The 15,000-nt window shown below is 32.8% G+C and overlaps 2 protein-coding genes across 2 annotated transcripts in view; one reads left to right on the forward strand and one right to left on the reverse strand.

Moving 5' to 3' along the window:
* The first annotated feature begins 1,073 nt into the window (after positions 1-1,073).
* Positions 1,074-4,422, forward strand: LOC137631465 (uncharacterized). Its single transcript, XM_068363226.1, has 2 exons — positions 1,074-1,174; positions 3,270-4,422. Exons 1-2 carry the CDS (start codon positions 1,157-1,159, stop codon positions 4,296-4,298), a joined length of 1,047 nt encoding a protein of 348 aa, XP_068219327.1. The 5' UTR covers positions 1,074-1,156; the 3' UTR covers positions 4,299-4,422.
* A 7,958-nt stretch (positions 4,423-12,380) lies between these two features.
* The window catches only part of LOC137630932 (uncharacterized), a 31,138-nt gene continuing 28,518 nt past the window's right edge, over positions 12,381-15,000 (reverse strand). The window contains exons 5-6 of the mRNA XM_068362465.1: positions 14,633-14,879; positions 12,381-13,430 (exon numbers count right to left, since the gene is read on the reverse strand). Of these exons, the coding sequence (XP_068218566.1) occupies positions 12,381-13,430; positions 14,633-14,879 (1,297 nt within the window). The remainder of the gene's footprint in view (positions 13,431-14,632; positions 14,880-15,000) is intronic.

Raw genomic sequence — 15,000 nt, forward strand, 5'->3', positions numbered from 1 at the left:
TACATATATATATATATGTATATATATATATATATATATATATATATATATATATATATATATATATATATATATATATATATATATATATATATATATATATATATATGTGCGTGTGTGTGTGTGTCTATTTATATATATGTGTATATACATGGAGATGCATATATACATGTACATATATATATATATATATATATATATATATATATATATATATATATATATATATATATACATATGTGTGTGTGTGTGTGTGTGTGTGTATGTGTGTGTATGTGTCTGGTGTATAGACATACAATATAAGAATGAATATACTTATAAAGTATGTATGTGTATGAAATATATACAATATAATACTGAATGAAAAAACTCTTTGGTAAAACCGGTTTGTTAACAAATAAATATGTAACAGTAGACCCTCCCACAATATTTCTCAATATATTGATATGAGTATAATTCTTAACATGGACTCTTCATATATCCTTCGATGGACTTTACTTTATCCTCCGTTGTAGAATATAATTTCACCTTTCTAGAAATTAACAGATTTAAATAACTTTCCCAACGAAAGATAAGTTCAGCTTTTTAATTAATTATTTTAAATAACTGCTCGTTTATATGATGTTAGTAGATGCATATGAATAATTAGTTTCATAATTAATAAATGCTCTATATAATATAATAATGTAATATAAACTTATAATAATTATCTGTAATCTCAGTTGGAAGCGGGTTATAAGTCCCTTAGATAGCTAGCTGTGTATCGTTGAAATCACCGTCAGGTGTCATCTCGAAGTAATTATTACTTTTCAAAACTCAAGTACAAAATGTAGGAAACCTTCGAGAAAAGAAAAATCCAAAAAAAAAAAAAAAAAAAAAAAAAACCACAAGTCATCCCATAATAGAAAAATAATGATAGAATAGTTGTTGAGAATAAAATATATAATCAAGGTGAAGAGGCAATTAGTTAAGAAAAGGAGCAGGAGGAGGAAGAGATGAGTAGAGGTAAGGGAGGAGTAGTAGGAGGAGTTTAAGAGAAAAGAAGGACATCTGGTGGAAGTGAGAGGAGGGATGTAGGAGCATGTCTGTATGTATATATATATCCATCAAAGGTGGCATTTGCATCATTATCTGAGCTCGAGTGTTCTCCTCAGCCATGAAACAAGCAGCGTTGGTGAGTAAAAGTCTTTCCAAAGCCGATTCTCACGAATATTCTGACCTCATTGGAAAGTGTTACAAATTATACGAGATGAAAAATTCATGATTCAAGATTCTAAAGTAGACTCTATGCCCCCTTTTACAAATAAATCCTCAAAATATGTTTATTAATTTTTGCATATTAAAAATATTTGGATATTTTAATTCTTAGCTACATTATGATTATTTCATTTGAAATTGGAATTCTAAGCGGTTTAATAACATTCAGTTACGTTTCTGGTAAATTTTACTATCAAAATATCATATAATTATGAAAAGATTCAGAACTGCAGGTATGTTTACACACACACACACACGTACACACACACACACACACACACGCACACACACATATATATATATATATATATATATATATATATATATATATATATATATATATATATATACACACATAAACATATGTATATATACATACATATATATGTATATAAACACACACTTCCAAATAAGTATACTGAATATCCCTTTTTGAGTGACGATATGTTAACGTGGTGAGAGGTTTTGTTTATCCCCATGATTAGCAAAGCTTTACTAGTCAGGGCCAGCCATACTAGGTTGGTTTGTTTAAAGCGATTAGACTAAGGTCTTCCCCCAATCAGCAGTTGGATAGCGTGGTAGTAAAAAGTGACTAAACCCCAGTCGTGAATATGCAATTTATGAGGTCTTTGTCTGCAGTGGATTAGAAACGGCTGCTTTTGTTATTGCTGTCGTTTTGTTGCTGTTTTATATATATATATATATATATATATATATACATACATATATGTATATTATATATATATATAAATATATATATATATATATATATATATATATATATATATATATGTACATATACAAATATCTGCATATGATATATATATATTATATATATGTGTATATATAGATATATATGCATATATATATATATATATATATATATATATATATGTATATGTATATGTATATGTATATGTATATGTATATGTATATATATATATATATACATATACATATACATATACATATATATATATATATATATATATATATATATGTATATGTATATGTATATGTATATATATATATATATATCTATCTATCTATCTATCTATATATATATATATATATATATATATATATATATATTTATATATATACATAAAACAAAATATTTGCTAAAAGTAGCTTTAATGATGCTCGTTTATTTTTCATGAAACATTCAATGAAAAATGGCGTTTAATATATGTTAGAGTAGTTTTTATATCTACTGAACAATGATATCTAACTTGTGACATAAGAAAAATATTATAACAATTTTTGCATTAAGCGAAAAACGAAGTTTTAAGACAATTTTAATTTACTAAAATTTGATAACAGTCCTATTCGTATAGAAGTGAAACTATAATGTAAAGCCTCCTTATAAAAAATAATTTAATCAGATATTTTTCCTTCTGGTGTTATGTTTATTTTCAGAAACATAACTTTTATTATTTATATTAAAATGCAATGGTACCGGCGATTAATATTGTTAATACATAACTTTTTCTTTTTACATACACGTAGGGCTACTTTTTTACATGACGAATTACCACCATACCATATATATATTAGAAATTTATTTTTTGGAATATTAGAAAAATAATTGCTGTCCTAAACACTGAAGAAATGGAACCACAATTCCCATTTACTCTCCTCATATTTGGATTTATTTCATTCAGTAGCCATTTGTCATAGAAAATGCTCAATGGTATTTTTTGGAAATATCAAAGCAGTCTTTTAATCTTTATATTCAATCTTTCATCTACAAACAATATCAAAATTGTATTTGCCTTTGCCTCAGTCCTCATCTGAATTCTTTACATTGAGATTTCTAGTGGGATAAAATTGCTTCAAAATATGACCAAATGAACAAATATATCAAGACTATACCACCTGGACATAGCCTAAGCAGAAATGCAATAAAGTAAACTTAAGTATTAATCAGAAAAAAAGTATAGACCGCCCCCAATGCGTTAAAAATAGCAAAATTAATAACAGATATTATATTTCGTGTTTCTTATTTTCAGATTTTCGTGTGTGTGCTGGTGACAGCAGACGCATCCTCACTACAAGGCTATAGTTTGCCTACTCCTGGTGGATCCTCTAGTGGAGGAATAGGAGGGTCCTTTGGATCCTCCACAGGGGGATCTCATGGGGGATCCTTTGTCTCTGGAGGTGGTTCTGGAGGAGGTTTCGTATCGTCCGGATTTGGCGGTGTTGGAGGTTCAGTATCCTCTGGCTTTATCTCTGGAGGAGGTTCAGTATCATCTGGGTTTGTCTCTGGAGGAGGTTCAGTATCCTCTGGCTTCACATCCGGATTTGGCAGTGGGGGATCATCCTCTGGACAGGGATCTGTCTCCTGTGGTGATGGACAGGTCTCCCACGGAGGAAGATGCGTAACTCCTCAAGTTGAGCGTAATGTCTACGTCTACAATGTCCCTGCCCAGCCTCAACAAAGTGGCCCTCGGCCCGATATTCCAGCACCAAAGGTCCAACACAACATAGTTTTTGTGCGTCTTCCAGAAAATGCTCCTGGACAAGAGCCTATTGTAGTTCCTCCACCACAGCAGAAGAATATTGTTTATGTCCTCAATAAGGGAACTACAGCAGGTGGTCAGAAGGTCATCAACGTTCCAGCACCACCCAAGAGCGAACCTGAAGTCTTCTTCGTCAACTATGGAGATGGTCAAAACCCCACTCTTCCAGGAGGTGTTGATCTTCAGACAGCTCTCAACAGCGCCGTCCATCAAGGAGTTGGCCAAGTCATTGGTGGGGGATCAGGAGCTGGAGGATCAGGAGCTGGTGGATCAGGAGGGTCAATTGGAGGTGGTAATATTGCTGGGGGATTTGATGGTGGAATTGGAGGTGGAATTACAGGAAGTATTTCAGGTAGCTTTTCTACTGGCAGTGGCGGCAGTTTTAGCGGCTCCTCCTCTGGAGGTTTTGACAGCTCCTCCAGCAGTGGCAGTATTTCTGGAGGCTTTGAAGCTTCCAGTGGAAGCATTATTTCTGGAGGTGGCTCATCTGCACCAAGTGGTCTATACACTCCACCTTAAATGGAACCATGCATGGCATCAAAGTTGAAATTATATTTTTTTTCTATTATTTGTATATTACAGATGATCTGAATGTTAATTTATAATCATTATCATAGGGGAAAATTTCATTTGATCAAAATTTACGACTATTTATTCAATAAAGTATTTCATAAAACATAAAAGTTAATACCCTTCACTTATCACCTCAGTTACGAATGGTATAAACATCCCGTCAAGTTCCCTAAATCCTAAGATAAATTCTCATTATACTGTGGAAATAAAGTATCATACTACTCTTACAAAATAGTTGATATACTAATTCTCAACTCTATATCGAAAACATATTTCACCTTTAACTTTGTAGTCGGACATTCTCTCTGTTCTCTTCCCATCTGATTCCTGTAATCCTTCCTCTCTTGGGTGTCCTTTCGCACGTCTCCTTCCTTTATTCCCTTTACCTTTCCTTTGACTCGTTTTATATCTATGTTCACATGTTGAAAGGTTTAAAGGCTTCTCATGAATGGCAGAGGCAAAGGACAGTAACATTGCCCTATCAAGTAAGATAATGCCCTAGAGGTTGACCATATATATATAAATATATATATATATATATATATATATATATATATATATATATATATATATATATATATATATATGATCAGTGTCCAAGCCCCTTCTCCTCCCAAGCTAGGACCAAGGAGGGGCAGGAAATGGCTGCTGATGACTCAGTAGATAGACCTATAGGGTCCTTCAAAGCCCCATCCTTAGCTCTCAAGGATAATGAGGCTGCAACGACCAATGAAAAAACAATTTTTAGCGGAACTCGAACTCCAGTCTGGCGTTCACCAGTCAGGGATGATGTCACATCGGCCACCACATCGGTGGGGAAATATTGGGCAATATTACTGTTATCATTATAATCAAGTGAAAGGTTCACAGAAATGCCCCGTGGATTCTACTAAATTTTTTACCCATAATTTTTTTTCTCAATCATAAATGATGAACCAATCATAATTGGTTTATCATTACGTGTCAGGTGTTAATTTTCTCCATAGGGGGAATATAAGTCGATGACCACTTTTTTTCTTCGTCCTATAAACTTAAATCTATATACATACACACACACACACACACACACACATATATATATATATATGTTTATATATACATACATATTCATACATGTATATATATGTATATATATACTTATATATACAGTATATATATATATATATATATATATATATATATATATATATGTATATATATATATATATATATATATATATATATATATATATATATATATGTTCAATGGTTGATCATCAAAGTAAGGAAAGACAGTATAAACTATTTGCTTTGTAAGAAAGTATAGTATATCAGCAAAGTACAATGTCCTGAACCATGACTTGCAAGAGTATATAATAAAATAAAAATCGCCATAAAATCTATTCGTAAATTATGAGGTAAATGTATTCAAGCGCAAAGTCCTTGTCAAGGTCTTGTTATGAAAATAAATTTGAGCTTTCAAAACTTTTTTTTTTCTTTTTTTTTTTTTGATGGAGACGAAAAGTGATGTAGATAGAGGAGAATAATAGCCTTATTATCTAATTTACATTCTCTTTCCTCGACTTCATTTTCGTGTTCGTATTATTTTCGCAAACCGGTTCTTCTTCTTCCCTTGAGGCTACAGAAGATATGCTGGTCATTCTGATAAGTCAGGACTAGAAGTTGTTATTTGAGTTTGAATGTGCGAATTATTTATCTACAAAAGAGAGAAATGTTCTTTCATTTCATTGCTATCAAAGGTCGGTTTTGATTTTCAAAATCAACATTTCATGACTGAAGTCAATTTGTTGAATTGGCTTTAATAAATTTTTGTTTGGTTACTCCTTAGGTATCTACCGTATATATACATAAGTATATACTTGTACACATACAAACACACACACACATATATATATATGTATATATATAAATATATATATATATATATATATATATATATATATATGTGTGTGTGTGTGTGTGTGTGTGTGTGTGAGTGCGTGTGTGTGTGTATGTGTATTTTATAAACATTACTATTGCGATTTAAAACTGAATTTGAGGATGATTATATTGTGATAAATGGAGAAATGTCAACATTGAAATAATCAGCTAACTTTTACTAAAGCATTTTCAAAAGTTCCAGCTTTAATTGCATAAAAGAGAGAGAGAGAGAGAGAGAGAGAGAGAGAGAGAGAGAGAGAGAGAGAGAGAGAGAGAGAGAGAGAGAGAGAGAGTCTTCTAATCAAAATAAACCGTTGCAAAGTAATGGGACAGTGACATTACCCAAGACCCCTCTCCAACCAAGCTAGGACCAGGAGGACCAAGCAATGTATGCTGAGGACTCAGCATGTAGATTTTAGAATCCCCCAACGCCCCCAACCTCAACTCACAAGGATGGTGAGGTGGCAGCCACTAAAGAAACTATCGAGTTTGAGAGGGACTCGAAGTCTAGTCCGGCGAGCGCCAGGCAGGGACGTTTCTAATAGGCTACCGCAACCCTTAGAAAATAATAGGAAATATTTTGAAAGCATCTGAACATTGACAGGCCATTTTGCTAAACACATTTAGAGTGAACTTCTCGGTACTCATAATGTTAATATTAAACCTATTCCTATTATGCATATCGAAATATTAACTGATCAATATTCTCCGTTTGAGATAAGTAATTAAGTTCGGAAATCAACGTTTATGATTAAAATTTCCTTTTCACTCAAACTTTTCTGTATTTTAAAAAGGAGTTTATTGATGGATGTCAGGGCTTATTACTTTTGATCTACTGTGTCAATGCTGCCTGCATTAGTCTTTCCAATTCCAGCAGAAAAAGTCCAGAAACATAAATATCCCTTAAATGCCAAACCTAAACAGATTTTTTCACTAATGAATATTGATCATCTACTGCTGCTTAGGTCTATTTTAATAATCACTGTAAATCCTACACCTCAATTAAGCTCTTGGATTATACTCTATGCTTACAAAACCTTAACAATGCCAGTTGATCGCCCAACGAAGAAGGTCTTAAATAAGGCTCGAGATTGATGACTTTCCTATCTTTTTTCCTCCGTTCGAGAGAAATCCCTACTGGTGTTTGGCTTTCTGAATCACTCCATACCTTCCTTTTATTACCCTTTCCCTACTACCTTCATTTTCACAATATCCTTATTCGCTCTTGGGTCACCCTGGTATTTGGAAACCTCCAACATGGTGGATTATTGGTGCATCAAACATACTGGCGTTTGGCCGATAGTAATCTGATAGAATGAAGGTCATAAGACTAGGTCTTGGATATTTTTAAGAATAGTCTGATGGAATGAAGGTCATAAGTCCAAGTCTTGAATATCTTTAAGAATAGTCTGATGGAATGATAGTCATAAGTCCAAGTCTTGGATATCTTTAAGAATAGTCTGATGGAATGAAGGTCATAAGTTCAAGTCTTGGATATTTAAAAAAATATATAACTCGGTATGATTTGCTGCTAGAATTATTTAGCCAAAAGTTATGCTTTAAGAATACATTTTGCAAAATGATGATTTACCAAATATTTTGCTTTGAATACATATCCTATAGGATGGTTAACTAATATTCATAATTCTATTATCATACATAATTACAACAATTTTGTTAAAACATTAGTTAGAAGAAAATTCTCCAAATTAGGGTCGAAGATTATAGCTGATGTTAAGAATATTAGATTCGTCTTCAATTTCGAAGAAATTATTACATTTAATTAAGATGTATATGTATATGTATATATATATATATATATATATATATATATATATGTATGTATATACATATACATACATATTTATATATATATATATATATATATATATATATATATATGTATGTATATACATATACATATATATACAGTATATATATATATATATAAATATATATATATATATAAATATATATATATAAATATATATCTATATATATATATATATATATATATATATATATATATATATATATACACACACATATATATATATATATATCAGAGATAAAATCTCAGGAGTTGAAATTTGTATTATATTATGTTCTTGGTTTTAAAGACTTATAGTGTTTTAAATCGTTTTCACCCATCAGGGTATCTCTAAGAAGACTAAAAATAAATTCAATCTATTATAGATGCTGGCGCTACAGTTAATCCAAATGTATCTAATTACGTTGGGATTGGAAAAGCAGATGAAGAGTCGCAATGTTTTGCTTTTAGTGCAAAGTCTTTCGGAACCTCCTTTGGGATGAAGTCTCATATATAGTAATTTGGTAGATAGATTGAAAAGGAGGAAAAATTAGGAACCTTGGTGTACAATAGATGGTTTGGGGATAGGGGGAGGAGAGCTTCAACTGGTTCTGTAGCATCATCGCATTTGTTTTGAGTGAAAGTGTGATGCCTCTTTTGGATACGAAAAATTTGAAATCTTCATAGTCGTTTGCTTTTAATGGTCGTCAGAAATTATTTCTTATACAAAGCACGAAGTGATTCTTATCAAATAGTAAAAAAAGAAAGTCAGGATTTAAGTATATTTATTTATATTTCTTCAACCATCTGGTTAAACTCTATGCAATTGTGGCTAAAGGATTGATTATAATAATTAAAAGAGTGAAAATAGGGGTGAATTAAGTGAGGTAGAGAAAATATGAATAAAAGAATATATGCATACAATATATTTAATTGTCTCCAGTAACATGAAAATTGATGTATTTTCGAAGAACATCATAGCAAATGAACCTCAAGAATTTTTAAGAATTTCATTTACCAAGAAGCAGCTATAGTTCCATTTTTATACTTCAGTGAAATAAGAATTATATGAAAGGTTCCATTTAGGGGAAAAATTAAAATGAACTACTACAGGCTGAAGGTGTAACTGTTTTCATGTGCCCGACCTGGAAAAGAAAGCAGCGTCAATACCTTTCAAGTCTACAGTATTGTGATTCATGAGAGGAAATGGACACTGCTATATTGAACAGGATTGGGATCGTCCAGGCTCACCGGATATCTCTGTGCATTGATTCCAGTAAATGAATTCCTGGATCATTTCAGCAAACGCAGTGAATAATTTGTAAATTTAGTGGTGAATTAAACATTAAAGATAATAACCATTCTGTTCGTTGTATATTCATTCCCCTTCCCTCCCCCCTTTTCCTTTGACACCAAGCATGACGACTATCCACTTTAACTTTGAAAATCCATTGTTATCATTAATTAATCGTTAATTAGTAACTACTCTTCTGTCTACTGCGCCATTGTGTTTCCCTGTCTCTCCTCTTTCCTTTGACACCAAACACGACCGATGTCTGTCAATTTTGAAAATCCGTTGTTTTCTTCAATTAATCGTCAATTATTGGTCAATAAAGATCAAAATCAATCAATTAAGTGCACCATTGTAATCTCCTGAACCACCTTTTTTATTTGACACTAAACACGAACATTTTCTGGGAAGTTCGAGAGTCTATTGTTCCTAATTGATTACTTATCAACCAAAAATATCAATTAATTAATAAATTAATAATCATTGGTCTAACACAGCTCTCTGTTCAGTAATCAATAATTACTCTCTTCTAGACCCTCCCTACCGAATTTCACGCTGAACCGAAGCTTAACAGCGTTGTTGAAATTTCATAATTTTTCGCCCTTTAATTCATTACTAATTATTGAGATAAAACTTTAAGAGAAAGCTTAGAGAATCGATAGATATTGACCCATAGAATGTACAAACTAAGCTTCACGATGATCGGTTGACGAATAACGAAAGAGTAGGGGAAAAGGATAGTATACACAACAAGAACACGTGAACAATATGAGTAGATACTTGGCACGCCTTTAGTCTGTGAAAATCTAAACTACGCACTTGTGAAACTCTTTAACTCTAGCTGCAAAAAAATCCTTGACAAAACACAAAGTAATCGCAGTAATAAGTGAAAGGAAAATGATATAAAAGAGTAACATGAGTAGTGACTTGACAGGCCTTCAGTCTGCGAAAATCTAGTGTGATTCCTTTAGGTATGAATGTCTAAACTCTGCGCACTTGTGAAACTCTTTAACTCTAACTGCGAAAAAGTAATTGATAAAACACAAAGTTATCCCAGTAATGAGTGAAATGAAAATTATATAAAAGAGCAACATAAGTAGCGACTTGACAGGCCTTCAGTCTGCGAAAATCTAGTGTGATTCCTTCAGGTATGAATGGCTAAACTCTTCGCATTTGTGAAACTCTTTAATAAGACACTAAGTAATTGCAGTAAAGAGTGAAATGAAAATGATATAAAAGAAACTGGTAATACTCTGATAAACTTGTACCTGGATAACCAGTTACAAGGTAAGCAGTGCTTCAGGCAGCACGCTGAGAAGCCATTCTCTCTTGGTGGTGCCTCTTGGTTTATTGAGGTCAAACTTTTGGTTTTGGCTAGAGAACTTTTTTTCATCTATTCTTCTCTAGAAAGTAATATATTTCTTAAGGAGGAAAGTGAATCTATCCATTATCAGAAAATGGTAGAGAAGTTCAGACACTCTCAAAGAAAAAATCATTACCATAATTTGTATCTATAATCAAAGCCCTTTCCACATTAATTATGAAGTACTTATGATGTAATAGATTTACACAGTAGAAAGTCTTGCATAGGGCATCTCAAAAGAATTCATTCCCCTTTGCTTAATATGTATAATTTTTGTATGATTTAAGATGTGTCATGTTTTTAAATGAAACATATAACTATCATTATTCTAGTAAATTCCTTTATGTCAGGAAATAGTTATTGTATTATATAATAGTTAGCTTATGAATATCAGGTGTATGTTGGACAAAATATATGTATATCATTCTTAAGTACCAATGTATGATTTGTATGGTATTTTTTCAATAAAATTTAAATAAAAGTCTGTAGTGTTTCAGTAACTTCATCAACTTATAATCATATTAAAAAAAAATAACCCTCAGTTTTGACATCGAATAATTTCTGGATTTTTTTTTTTTTTTTTTTTTTTTGTAAGAGGAGAGTCTTTGGCTGAAAAAGTCCCTGACTTTTACTGTCTTAGAAGAAGACTGGTTTTCCTGTGTTGCAGATTGTTTCGAGAGGAGTTTTTGTTAAAACAGACAATTGCTGGCATTGCTTGAATGATTTATGAAATCTTTTAGGGATCAAATTTTTCAAACAAACTCTAATGGTTACTGGTTTTATTTAAAAGTTCCAAAGATTTCTTGGCTGTTAGTGTATTTGCCTGATTAGCTACTGATGGATACAAGACTTCTGCTTGCACATAAACTTAGCATTGTCATTGAACAGCTGTTGAAAAGTGGTCAAGGCTAATTGCAGATTGAGAATTCATCCATTAATGAGCTATATTTAAGAAGTAGATCAAGAGGTTAGTTAAAATTTTATTTACAAGGTTTAAAGGGACACTAATGTTTGTTCATTGAGACGAGAAAAATCGTAACTTATGTTATAAAAAAAAAAGCTTTTTTTTTTGTAGATGTTCTGAAATACCTTTCTTAATGGTACGTATGCTAGTACATTATTATCTATAATATTCTTCAGCATACTTATACCTTCAAATATATTCTAGCTTTGTTTTTCAGTAAGTTCTTTTTTGCCTTCTCCTATCACTAATCAGTCATGACTGATATCAGCTTCTGTCCTGATGTGTATCCATTTATATTCCCTCAACTATATTGATTTCCTTATTGGCATATGTTATTCGTTAACATCATGAATAGTCAAGTAGCTCGCTTATTCAGAATACCGGATACCTTGTTTCTCTTTTAACTTTGGTAATTTTACAAGTTCATCTGAAAACCAAAATCATAGATAAATAATAGAAAATAAGACGAAACGATAGATAACGTGAAGAATAATAAATTACATAAAACGTGGATATTTTATTTGACAAAGAGCAAAAACTTTAGCCATATACATAACATATTCTTATAACAATCTTACTATTTTCGGCATTCACATTTCATCTCAAACAATATATACAGAGGGAAAGAAGACTTTATAAATTCTCATTTAGGCGCAATTTTGAGCAAAATTAAGTCATGTTCAAGGAGTAGTGTAAAGACCACTGGGAGCAGATGAGCCAATACTGGAAGTTACAAAGCCGCCACTGCTAACAGAGCCTCCAAATCCTCCAGAACTGCTTCCCCCACCGACTGAGCCTCCAAAACCTCCGCTGAAGCCACCGGAAGTACCAATGGATCCACCTGAGAAACCACCGCCAGTACCAATGGATCCACCTGAGAAACCACCGGAAGTACCAATGGATCCACCTGAGAAACCACCGCCAGTACCAATGGATCCACCTGAGAAACCACCGCCAGATCCACCTCCAATGACCTGGCCAACTCCTTGGTGGACGGCGCTGCTGAGAGCTGTCTGAAGATCAACTCCTCCTGGAAGAGTTGGGTTCTGACCATCTCCATAGTTGACGAAGAAGACTTCAGGTTGGCTCTTGGGTGGTGCTGGGATGTTGATGACCTTTTGACCAGCTGCTGTGGCTCCCTTGCTGAGGACATAAACGATATTCTTCTGCTGTGGTGGAGGAACCACAATAGGATCCGGAGAGCCAGCGTTCTCTGGAATACGCACGAAGACAATGTTATGTTCGACCCTCGGTGGTGGAATATTAGGCCGAGGACCGACAGGTCGTGGCTGCTCCGGGACAGTGTAGACGTAAACATTCCGTTGCACTTGAGGGGTTACACAGCTTCCTGCGTGGGCGACCTGCCCGTCACCGCACGAGATGGATCCGTGTCCAGAGAAGGATCCACCACCTCCAAATCCGGAGGATGTGAAACCTCCTCCTCCACTGCTGAAGCCGGAAGAGAATGAGCCTCCGCCGCTACTAAAGCCAGAGGATGAAAACCCTCCTCCTGAACTCCCTCCAAAGGAACCGAAGGATCCCCCTCCAGAAGAACCAAAGGATCCCCCTCCAGAGGAACCGAAGGATCCCCCTCCAGAAGAACCAAAGGATCCCCCTCCAGAGGAACCAAAGGATCCCCCTCCAGAGGAACCGAAGGATCCACCGGAACTAGGCAAACTGTAGCTCTGGAGTTGAGAACATTTCGCTGCAACCAGCAAAGTTGCTAATATCTGCGAACAGAAAAAAAAAATTGATAAAGGTCACTGGTATTAAGAGTTCTGAAAGGTGAACACTGATAAAGATAATGACTTTGGAGATAAAGAGGGTGCATTTAAATGGTATTTTGGTAACATCTGTAAGACGGTTTTTCAAAGTAAAAAAAAGAGAGAGAAAAAAAGAATGCGGTCTCTATAAATTAATTTGGAAAGAAACTCCTAAAAACTCACAATTAGACTGCAATGAATAATATAAAAAGATTCTGATTAAATGAATGTATATCATTTATAATCTGATAAAAAGAATATGAGAAAATATTGATCAAATCAATGATTATTAAGGTCGTGATAATTAACAACTATTTTAGAATGTTGCTTAAAAACAGAGCTCGGTTTAACGACTGAAAGTTTATCTTAGAATTATGGCAAAGGGTTGGTAATTTATATTTGTTTATATAGAAATTTCTAACTTAAATTCTTATATATATATATATATATATATATATATATATATATATATATATATGTGTATATATATACATATATATATATATATATATATATATATATATATATATATATATATATACATACACATATATATATATGTATATATATATATACATACATACTTATACATACATATATATATATATATATATATATATATATATATATATATATATATATATATATAAGTATATATTTATATATATATAAGTATATATTTATATATATATATATATATATATATATATATATATATATATATGTGTGTGTGTGTGTATATGTATATATACTGTATATATATATATATATATATATATATATATATATATATACAGTATATATATATATATATATATATATATATATATATATATATATATATATATATGTGTGTGTGTGTGTGTATGTGTGCGTGGATGTGTATAAACATATATACATGTAGATGTGTGTATGTATACGTCAGTGTGTGTATGGCTATGTAAGTACACATGCCTGTATTCCACACTCCAAATAATTCCATCATTGTTCACACAGAAAAATTCTATGTAGCCTGTCATTAAATCATTTCAATTGGCCATGGCAAAACCAAAATTCCAATGTAATCTCCGTTCGAATAGATTTAGACCTTACGATCAAAACTTAAATTATAAGAATTCACAAATATCAACAACAGATAATGAACGTCTCGATTACATTAGAGCACTCACCAACACAGTTTGCTTCATGATGATCAGAGATAGACACCGGGTATGATGACAACGACCTGTTCCCCGTCTATTTATATGCAGGATTTTCCAGGCCCCTTCACTTCCAGGCAATGCTCGTCTTTCCTTTCCAAATACTCTTACTCCTCCTCCTTTTCCTTTCCCTCCTCCTCGTCCTCCCCCCTCTTCCTCCTCCATCCCTCCTTCTCCGGCTAAAGAAAAAATGCCCTTCTTTTTTCCTCTCGTCCCCCTGGATCGAAAGTTGATACTATTTTTTCAAGAATCGTATTCCGCATAGCTATCTCTATAACTTAAAGCAGTTCACGAGTTATCTTTGGTAGTTAATAAAACTTGAGTTCCCTTGGAGGTAG

Source organism: Palaemon carinicauda, chromosome 39, assembly GCF_036898095.1.
Source record: "Palaemon carinicauda isolate YSFRI2023 chromosome 39, ASM3689809v2, whole genome shotgun sequence".
NCBI classification, from domain to species: Eukaryota; Metazoa; Arthropoda; class Malacostraca; order Decapoda; family Palaemonidae; genus Palaemon; species Palaemon carinicauda.